General features: G+C 43.9%; 1 protein-coding gene across 2 annotated transcripts in view; it reads left to right on the top strand.

The window, feature by feature from the left end:
- Positions 1–1,048: 1,048 nt before the first annotated feature.
- LRP5 (LDL receptor related protein 5) overlaps positions 1,049–10,819 on the top strand; it is a 138,657-nt gene continuing 128,886 nt past the window's right edge. For both annotated transcript variants that reach the window (XM_071558698.1, XM_071558697.1), the window contains exon 1: positions 1,049–1,211. In XM_071558698.1, coding sequence (XP_071414799.1) covers positions 1,121–1,211 — 91 coding nt within the window. In that variant the 5' untranslated portion in view covers positions 1,049–1,120. The remainder of the gene's footprint in view (positions 1,212–10,819) is intronic.

Here is a 10,819-nt window from a genome sequence, read left to right as displayed (position 1 = left end):
TTGGGCAGGGATCCATGGAGCACCAAGAAAAAAATCTCAGCTGCTGCTCTAGCACCTACAGCAAGGCAGATAAATTAAGACATGGTCACTGGGAAGTCTGGAATTCATTCACCTCTGAAATGAAATGAAACTATTAAATATAAGATACAATTGTTAAGTACTTTCTTGTAATTTACAGCTCCTCCTCTGAGACTTGCAAAGATGGTTTAAGGGCATGCCAGGCAGACCCCTGTCAATGCCATCTCTGTAAAAGGCCATCTAGCATCTTTTTTTAATTATTGTAAAATTCAGGGGAAATGGAGACTCGAATGAAAATTCTTGACCTACTCAGTTTGTTTAAATCCCTGCGAGGGAGGCAGGGGCAGCATCTGGCCTGTGAAAGGTGCAGCAGTTTCAGTGTGAGTGAGCGCTGCTCTGCCCTGTGTACCTGCTCCCGCCGCTACTAAGGCCTCATGTCACAGGGCAGTCTCTGTGTCTTTCCTAGTGGTAATGTGTTAATAGGAGGAGGTGGCATCCTTAAGGGGCAGGGGGGGAAAGACAACAAAAGATTGTCGTTGAACACACTTTTCTTTGAAAACAAATGTTTTTTTATAACAGTGACTTTAAAAAACATTTGTTTTGGGGAGAGGAGAAAGGTAAAAGCGAACTTCCACCCTTTCTTCTGGAGACAGAAAAAGGGGCTGGCGTCCCCGCTCTTAACTTCCAAATCCCCCCGGGGAAGGTTGCTCTTTGAACACGCAGCGATCTATCTTCTCCACCCTTCCCCACTGGGTTTGGAGTAATTGCTCCAGAGGGAACGAGTTAAAAAAAAATAAAGAAAGAAGAACCTCCTGAAATCCCACCTCCTTCCCGCGCGGCCAGGTGTACCCACGCGTGGTACACGCCGCGGCGGGACGGCTCGCCCCCGCCTACTCCCGGGATGCGGTGCGAGCTGGGATCCTCCATCCCAGCCCCCTCCCTGGCGGCGGCGTGAGAAGGAGGAGGAGGAGGAGGGTCGAGTTGGCTCCAGCACCTCCCCCCTTCCCCGCCTCCCTCCTCGCCGAGCGCAGCGCCCTGAGCATGGAGCCTGCCTGAGACGCTCCGTGGGCTCCGGCGGCGGCGGCGGCTGCGGCGGCTCAACATGGAGGCGGCGGCGCCGCCGCTCCCGCTGCTGCTGCTGCTGCGGCTCCTGGCCGCGTCGGTGCTGCGCTGCGAGCCGGGCTCGGCCGGGGGTAAGTTCGCCGGAGCGTTGCGGGGCCCGGGCCGACGGGGAGGCGAGCGCCGCTGTCCCTTTTGTTGTCGGACTTGGGGAAACTTTGCTCCGCGCTGCGCCGGCAGGGGCGGGAGCGCGGCCGGGCTCCCGCGGGCGGAGGGGACGCGCACATGGGCGAGACGGGGTGGGAGGAGGACGGGAGGCTGGGTGCGGCGTTTACACCCCCCCCAGCCCCAAACTATTCCTCCTCGCCCGTCTTTTCTGCAAAAAGGGGGCGCAGGAAGAGGAGGCCTCTCCTCCCCCTTCCCTCGGGATATATCCCGCTTGGGGGGTCCGGGAGTGAAGCGGTGCCCCCCAGGGCTTGGTCAGGTAAAGGCGCACAGTTGCAAAAAGAGAGACAAAAGTCGCCCCCAGCCCTCCCGCCCCCATTCCCGTCCTTCCGCGGTCCCGGGCAGGAATTTCTCTGGAGTTTGGAGGGGTCGGTGTCGGGTGTCGCTCACACTCTTGGCAGGGCTGGGGAGAGGGTGGGGGGGAAGGCGAATTTGGTGTCTGTGTCCTGCGTGTCCCCCCGCCCGCCCCGGCTCCGTGCTAAGGCTTTAGGCGGGCGACGGCGGGTGGCGCTGCAGCGGGAGGAACCGGCCGGCCCGGCGACGGGCGGGGGTCCGGCCCCGGCCCGGGTCGGGGTGCGGGTGCCCGGCCCGGGTCCAGCCCCGCGGGCGCTGTCGGAGCTGGAGTCCGGCTGCCCCGGACTCCTCGGCTGCCCGCGCCCCGTCCCAGGCACGGAGCCTGACCTTTGCTTTCCCTTGCAATACCAATTCTAAGTGAGTGTGCTAATCCTTTTAAATCACAAATAAACGAGGCGGTGCTCTTCCTGCAGCATCCGCGGGGAGCGGGACGGGGTCCATTCTTCCTCCGTTTTCCCTGCGTGCTGCTCCGGTCTGACTTGGTCTCTCCCAAGACGGGAGGTTCGGGCACCGTGTGTAGGACTTCTGTTTTTTTGCTGCTGCATCTGGTCTGCCTAAATACATCACCCCGGTGCTGCCTAGTTGTTGCTATTTCCTAAGTAGTTTAGAAAACTCGGCAGTGTGGCCAAGGCTGTCAGAACATCACCTCAGGGCCTCTTTTTATTAGGCCACCCACCTTTTCAAACCTCCTGTAATTATTAGAACTGTCATTTAGAGCAAGAGAACCGACCATTTTCTGCTGGCATCATCATTCTATATTTTTAGTTGAAGCTCTCTGTGGGTGTGTATTATGTATTGCTTATTCTGTCAGGATTATGTGAAAAAAATGCCCTTCGTATCTCAGGATGCATCTTCTACACGTTGCCACATACTTAAAAATGTTTCAGAAAACCTGAAGCATGGCTTGTGTCTTTCTGAACACTTATGTTTCTGTAAAGATGTTCACATTCCTGCTAGACTGAATGAAGTTAATGTAGCTTTAGGGGGAAAAATCAACTTCTAGGAATCCTAAATGAAGGCTGATAGTATTCCTTAAGGTTTTCCTCACATTTACTTAACAGACTAATAGAAAGAGATATTTTAAGAAAGGAATAACTTTGCATTTGGAATTCTTAGGAAAATAAGAGTTCATGAAAGAATTAAGAAGTTGGAACTTGGAGTTTGGTTTTCATTCACCTCCTTTTAGAGACAAGTGATTCTTTTAACATAGTGTATGTTCGGCATGAATAATCCTTAGTTCCTTAACGTGCATGGAAGAACTCTTCTACAAATGTACCTTTTTTAATAATTAGCTAAAAAGTCTTGGTTATAAATCTTAATGACATTGCTTTTGTTCTGCCTACTGAGTAGGAAGGTATGTGATTCTTTTGTTGCACGGTAATTTTAAGGACAGCTCATCTATCGTTTTAGAAGGAGCATGGACGTACCATGAGAGGTGCTCTGGTTTTAGTTCCATTTCTGAGAACCCCCACTCTGTAAGCAGATGCCTGACTTTTACCTATTAAAAGTATTTTAATGTGCTTATCTTACAAATATGTAAATACATCTCTGCACATGGGAGATTTGCTGGAACTTCTGCAGGGCTAAAGCTTCTGTGAAGTTTCACATTCTGATATTGAATATTGCAAGCCCACGTAACTTTAGCAAACACAGAGATTGTTTCTGGGAACTTGTTATCCTTTAGTGTTAGTGTTAGGTTTGGCAGCATACCAACAAACAAAGGTTACAAAACCTTTTCTAGAATATAGATGATGTGACTAATTATAAAAAAGTGTCTACTGTAACTTTGCTTCTAGTTAAAAATTAACCAGCAGTGTACAGTTAAAAGCAGTTGTTCCTCTTTTTGTCACAGCAGAAATAAATTTCACTGTTGGTGGTGCTCAGAAACAGCTATAGTGATGAGATTTAGTGTCATGTTAAATCAGTATTTCTTGTGAACATACTGTATTGTATGAAAGCAGTGTGCCATCTTGAGACCGAGGACAATAACTATGTTTAAATTCCTTGTTAGAATGAAGAGAAATAAAGTTACCTATAGTAGCTTCTTTCAAGGAAATCTGCTTTTTTTTTTCCCTTTCATGTTTAACCCAAGGACTATTAAACATTCAAAATGTTTACAAACTTACATTTGTAAGTTTGGAATTTCGCTTGGGAGTTTATATGGCTAAAAACCAAAGCACAGCACTAAGAACACTTGAAGGAAATAGATGTTATTTTCTGCACAAGACCTTTGTGGAGAACTCAAACAGGTACCAACCCAAGACTCAGGAGTAGAGTAAGTATCCTCTCAATTTGTGGTGTTGCCTGAAATCGAGGAAAAAAACTTTCAAGACAATATTAGTATAGGTAAAGTAGAGAGCAGTTCTTTAATAAAGGCTTTCAGGTACACAAAGTATATAGGCTTACAACCAGTATAGGGTTCTTACAAATTTGTAACACTATTTAATTATCCTATCTAATGGCTACATCCAACCCAAGACCGTTTTGCCCCGGTACCACTCTCAGAACTGCCCCGTTCTGGAGCACCCCCAAGGGTTCTGGGCCTTCTGTCTTGTTTTGACTACAGTATGTCTTGTTACTCCAGTCCAGGTGCCTGTGTCCCAAACAAGATGTCCTTGCTGCAATCTTGTCTGTTGAGAAGACCATTAAACAGAAATTAGGAATGTGGCACAAACTGTGAGACTGTTAGAAAATGTTAGCTGCTACCTCAAGTGTGACAGACTATACAGTTATATACAAATCTACAAATATACAAAAATCCTAAGGCGTCAGTGGCACAGGCCAGCAATGATTCAGCTCTACTGTGCAGAATGCAGAACATTTTGTTTAGAGATTTTTGAGGCATGTGGATTATTTTCTTTTTCGCTAGTGTGCTTTCCAACAGGGCATGTCCAACAACACTGCAAGTTCATTTAGGGCAGGAGCAAATAAGATACTTGCTAGGGATGCTGGCTAGTCAAATCCATGTGCTGTTTGGACATTGGGACTTGCTGAAGAAGGCAAAGATGTGCCATCTCCTCACAGGTCACAGCTGAGACTTCTGAACTAAAAAAGTACCTCTGGAGAGTCCTACCCCTGTTGAGTTTGGCTATGGGAAAAATCATGATAGAGTCAAAAGATATTTTTAGCAATTCTTGAGATTTTGTATGATGAAACAGTTGTGGTGAGGGGAGAAAAGAAAATGGGAACTATGTCCCACAAAGTATTGTTCAGTACAGTTGTTTGTTAAGAGTTTATGGGCCAACAATTCTTTTGGTCTCTTTTCTCTTGAAAAAACCCAAATGTGGAACTCACCAGTATCTCATCTTTGTGTTTTCTGTTTACTATTGAAAATATCTGTCAAGCCACACAGTTCTACTGAGAAGCTCCAAAGAGTGTAGGGAATGGGTGGTCGGTTGGTAAGAATGTTAAGTATCAGGATTTTTAATTTATCTTTTCTTTCCTTTATTCTCACTTGACTCACACTTTGCCTACCAGCATAGGCAGATGTAAGGTGTCATTTTGTATTGATGTTGAATCTATGGGCACCTTTTGCAAGCATGCCAGTAACTTGACAGAGGCTTGATTTAAATTGGTGTGTTTGCTCCGGATGATAAAAGGGTTAAAGCAATTGAAACTGCTTTTAAAGCAATGAAGAATTTGTGTGAGTGTAGTGTGTTAGATTAGCTTAATGGGAACAGCCTACTGGGAGAAGGAATTTCTTGACTGAATCAGCTACAGAATTGTCTTCATTTCACAGTACGAAAACTTAGCAGTAAACAAGCGACAGCAGATGCAATAGCAAGTTCTTGGTGTGATTGTCAATGGTCTGAAGAGCTTAAATGTCGGCATGTGTATGTCAAAATGTGCCTGCTTAATAATGTAACAGTTGTTGAATACTGATTGGCACTTTGGCTTTCTGAAGTGCTGTGCAAATTGTAGCTACTTCTGAATATTATTGCAAGGATAGCAGCATCCCTTATTTAACTTTCACACATAAGAAAATTGAGTTTCCCCAGTTTAAGATCACTTACTTTAAACAGTAACAAAAGTTGTCTTTGTAGCAGGCAGAATTTTTGAACTCTGGTCTTCCAGTAGAGACAATAGAGATAAACCAGAGGATTGTTCATTAAATGAAGTGTGCTGTTGCTGAGCTCTGGTGAAAAGTGATGTGACTGGAGAAATGAAGTTGCAAGTGTGTTAGGGTGTAACTCTACCCTCTACTGTGAAAAAGTAGAAAGATGGAAATTGTATTTCTGGTTTTTATTTGCTTACACAAAGGTCTCTTAATTTTCATTTTTTTTTCTCATGGATTCTTGTTAAAGGGTATGTGTTGTTCTGTGAAAGTGTAGTGTTCTTAATTTGGTTGTTCTGTCCTTGTTACAGGATCCCAGTTGGCTTGAGTTTTGTCTGAGAGGGAGATAAATCATTGAGTTACTTATACCTTGACACCTCCTCATTTGGTTTAGAATTTGATAGTATTTTATGATGGTGATTCCAGAGGTTCTCTGTTGCCCTTTCTTAAAGTTGCCTTGACTGTATGTTTACTTTATTTCACTGTCTAGTTGCATTAAATGTGATTCATTCAACATTTATTAATACTACTTTTTGGAAGTGGCTTGTTACATGTGATTGTAAAGGTGATAAACTAGCCCTGGGGGACTCTTGATCCTCAATATGCAAAAATTAGATCAAAGGTAGGAGGAGGCAATCAGTAGGGACAGAAACTTGATTCTAGGTTTTGAATGAGGCACAGATTTTAGCTGACAGCAGTAATTTAATTAAATCCTTGTCAATAACTTACATGCCTTCTGTGGAAATTGCAGTTTTGCTCTGATTCCGGTTTCGTGGATGCTTTAATCAGTCCTTGTACTATTTTTCATTAATTTTGAACAAACACATTACTTTATGTTCTTCCAAAATGAAACTGTTCTAGCTGAACTTAAGAATGGGAAAAGAATCTTTAGGAGACTAGAAATGTAACAAAATGGTGTGGTTTGGAGGTTTTCTTGCTTCCTTTTTTATTGTAAAACTTCACACTATAGAATATGGTTATCAAGACAGTGATGTTGCTTCATTGTATACTTCTGTAAACGGAGAGGAAGATACACCCCCATGCCTGCTTGGTGTACTGGTCTGTGTATGAATTAAAACACCATGGAATGCCTAAGTGAAAATGTATCTTGTGGATCAACCAAAACAAAATGTTTTCCTAAGAAGTACTGCTCGGAGCTAACCAGCATATAGAATGTCCTCACCTACAGCTGCCCTTTGTTATGGCACAATTCTGCTCTTCTCAGTTTCTCTGGGTAATTCTTAAATACCTGGTTTTAGCCTTGCTTAAAGAGATGAAGTGCTTTCTTGGTGAACTCTCTATGGTTTTCAGAAGTACCTTGTTTTTGTTTAGTGTGTGCTCCTGAAGTAAATAGCTGGGTTGTGCCTGGTAGAGGTGAGTGTTTTGCAAGTTTCCCACCACGTCACATCTCCAGGAGCTTTCTGGGTTATGCCACTTGAAGCTTTATTTCTTTGTAGTGTGGATTTTTTCTTCTTGTTTCTCTGATTTCCTAAATAACATACTTTTTATATCTGTCTTTTCAGGTAAGACTGAGGGATGTTTTTTGTGACCTTGAGTGAGTGGTCTGCCAGCTACTTTATTGTTACGAGGTTTTGGTCTGTCTTACGCCCTGTGGTGGACTTGGGCACTTTGTCATGTTTTGCATCAGCCTGTGTAAGCTGTGACATATTGATGTGTAACCAGACTGTCTGATGAAGCTATTGAGGGTTAAAATCGCAGTGTGTTGAATTTTAGAAAGTCTTCTACCTGATTTCTCTAGTTGTAGTTTTCAAAGTGGAACATACTTAACATTTGAGACAAGGTGAGACCTTATGTCTTTACTATTATTATTATTATTATTGTTGTTGTTCAAGGATTATTTCCAAATAATTAGTAAGGGACAGTTTCTAGATGTTTTTGTACAGATACAAAAGTAAAATTTTTGGGGCAAATAATAATTGCTTTAAAAGGGCCATCACAAAGCTGTGCCACTTGGAGTAACTTAGGAAATGTTGTTGCTGCTGTGTATCTGTCTTCAGAATACTGGTTTTAGTTCTATGGTGGTTTGCCCTGGCTGTTTGCCAGGTGTTCACCAAAACTCCTCTATCATTCCCCTTCTCAACTGGACAGGGGAGAGAAAATATAACAAAAGGCTTGTGAGTCAAGATGACCACAGGCGGAGACCACTCACCAGTTACTGTCACTGGCAAAAGAAACTCAACTTGGGGAAATTAGTTGAATTTTTTACCAATCAAATTGGAGTAGGAACATGAGAACTAAAACAAAATTTAAAAAATACATTTCCCTCACTCCTCTTTTCCTCCTGGGATTAACTTTATTTCCAGTTCTCTCCCTTCTGCTCTCCAGTGGCACAGTGGGACATGGAAGGGAGTCTCAGTCACTTCATCACATACTGTCTCTGCTGCTCCTTCCTCAAAAGGAGGACTCCTTACACTCCTCTCCTGTTCCACTGTGGGTTCCATCCCATGTGAGACTGTGCTCCATGAACTTCTCCAATGTGAGTTCTTTCCATGGGCTGCAGGTCTTAAAGAATTGTTCCAGTGTGGGTCCCTTCCACAGGGTGCAGTCCTTGAGGCAAAGACTGCTCCAGTGTAGGTCTCCTGTAGTGTCACAGGTCCTGCCATCAAACCTGCTCCAGTGTGATCTTTTCTCCCCATGGGTCCACAGGTCCTACAAGGAGCCTGCTCCAGCATGGGCTTCCCACAGGGCCACAACCTTCTTTGGGCATCCACCTGCTCTGGCACCGATGTCCTCCTCAGACTGCAGGGAAGTCTCTGCTTAAGTGCCTGGAGCAACTGCTCCCCCTCCTTCTGTACTGACCTTGGTGTCTGCATGGCTGATTCTCTCACACATTCTCACTTCTTTCTTCCCTGCCCATGATTTGCTTCTACACAATAACTTTTTTTCCTTCTTCAATATGTTATCCCTGGAATACTTCCAGCACTGTTGAGGGCTTGGCCTTGGCCAGTGGAGGGCTGGCATTTGCTCTGTAGGACATAAGGAAAGCTTCCAGCAGCTTCTCAGAGGAACCACCCCTGTAGCTTCCTCAGTTACCAAAACACTACCACACCAATGCATCACAAGTTCAGTCACTTAGACCAGTGTCTTGGTGATGCCAGGAAAATACATTCTGAAATAGAGCTATCTTTTTATGTGTTATATATTTCATCACAGAAGAAGAGAAAAAACAAGAGTTTGCCTCTTGGATAACAAACTGTCTCTGCTGTTGACAGTGAATAATTCAAGGAAGAGAAGGAATGGAAGGTTATGAGCTTTATTCTCAGTTGTGTAACTACAGGGGATGTCTATATAACATGCTTAGTGTTTGTTCTTAGCACTTGTAGCTGTTTCTTGAACTTCCCAAAGCAGCAGAATTTAAAAAACAAAAACCTAATTGTTTGTTTTATAGCAGGTGTGACCTTTGACCACTGAATCATAAATTACCCAGTGTTAGATGTGTATCAGTCACTACTTACAGCATGCATATTCTTCAAAGAGCTTTGGAGGCTTTGTGTAACTCATTATTTCAAATGAAGTGTCACTTATAAATTCTGTCCCATTTAAATAAGGTTACTTGTGGCCACCAAGTTTCCTATTTTCTCTGTCACATTTTGCATTCATTTCAGTCATTGAAAATTTTCTGGTTCTAAACCAAGAAAAAGCTCAGAATAGAGTTGCCTGCCCTATAGGAATGAATGTTGACATAAAATATGATATAAACGATAAAAATAGTTTTTATCTTTCTTTACATTTTTCTCTGATTTCTTCCCCTGCTTGAGATTCAGCAGCTTGAATTATAATGTGTTTAATCATCAGTGGTTTTTTTTCCAGAGGGAAAATGTTTTAGCCTCAGAAATCTGTATTCCTGACTTACCTGGCAGTGTCTTTCCCAAAACATATGAAAGCAAATTAAACTGCTGAGTTATGTATGTTCCGAAGTGAGAGCTAAGAGAATGAAAATGCACATGGGTAGCATTTTCCACTTAGAAGATCTGTACAGCTGTGGATGATTTAAAAAATTAAATCTATGCATTATCTGCATCTTCAATAGCTGAGTAAAAGAAGTACATAGGCAAAATTTTTGTCTGTCTGAGTTTTAACAGTAGGTTTTTTACTGTCTGGGTAAAGTTGACTGTTACTTGTTCTAAATATCAAGTTTGCAGGTGTTCAGTGGCAGAAAGTGTATACTCAGAGTTAGACATCTGGACTTAAGCAAGCTGCACAGTGAGAGTAGGTAGGGTGTGGCTAATGCAGGCAAAATTATAGTGAAGCCTCAATAAATTGGAATTGAATTGTTTGCATCTTTCCCTGCCGCTAAAACCTGTATGAACTTTGATTTGCATCTCATCTGGTCTATCTTGAACCGACATTCCATCTAAAAACCCCACTGACACTCAGTGTCAGTTGCGACTTTGGAATCTGCCCAGGTCTTAAGCGAGCTCAAAACTAGTTTCTCTGAACATTGTAACTAGTGGAAGTAGAGTCCTGGTTCATGGCAAGTTGAATACGGGTCAGCAGTGTCCTGGCAGCCAGGAGGGACAACCTTGTCCTGAGAGGCATCAGGAAAAACGTCACCAGCTGGTCGAGGGAGGGGATTGTCCCGCTCTGCTCTGCACTGGGGTGGCCTTGCCTTGAATATTGTGTACAGTTTCAGGTGCCACAATATAAGAAAGATATGAAGCCCTTAGAGAGTGTCCAAAGGAGGGCAGTGAGGATGGTGAAGGGCCTTGAGGGGAAGCTGCATGAGGAGTGGCTGAGGTCACTTGGTCTGTTCAGCCTGGAGAAGAGGAGACTGAGGGGAGACCTCACTGCAGTTACGTCTTCCTTGTGAGGGGAAGAGGAGGGACAGGCACTGATCTCTTTTCTGTGGTGACCAGTAACAGGACCTGAGGGAATGACCTGAAGTTGTGTCAGTGGAGATTTAGGTTGGATATTAGAAAAGGATTCTTTACCCAGAAGATGGTTGGGTGCTGGAACAGGCTCCCCAGGGAAGTGGTCACAACCCCAAGCCTGACAGAATTCAGTAATCTTTTGGATGAGACTCAGTCACATGGTGTGAGTCTTGGGGAGTGTCCTGTGCAGGGCCAGGAGCTGGACTTGGTGATCCTT

The sequence above is a fragment of the Pithys albifrons genome, chromosome 6, assembly GCF_047495875.1.
Source record: "Pithys albifrons albifrons isolate INPA30051 chromosome 6, PitAlb_v1, whole genome shotgun sequence".
Classification (NCBI taxonomy): Eukaryota; Metazoa; Chordata; class Aves; order Passeriformes; family Thamnophilidae; genus Pithys; species Pithys albifrons.
This window is presented reverse-complemented; position numbering and strand designations above follow the sequence as displayed.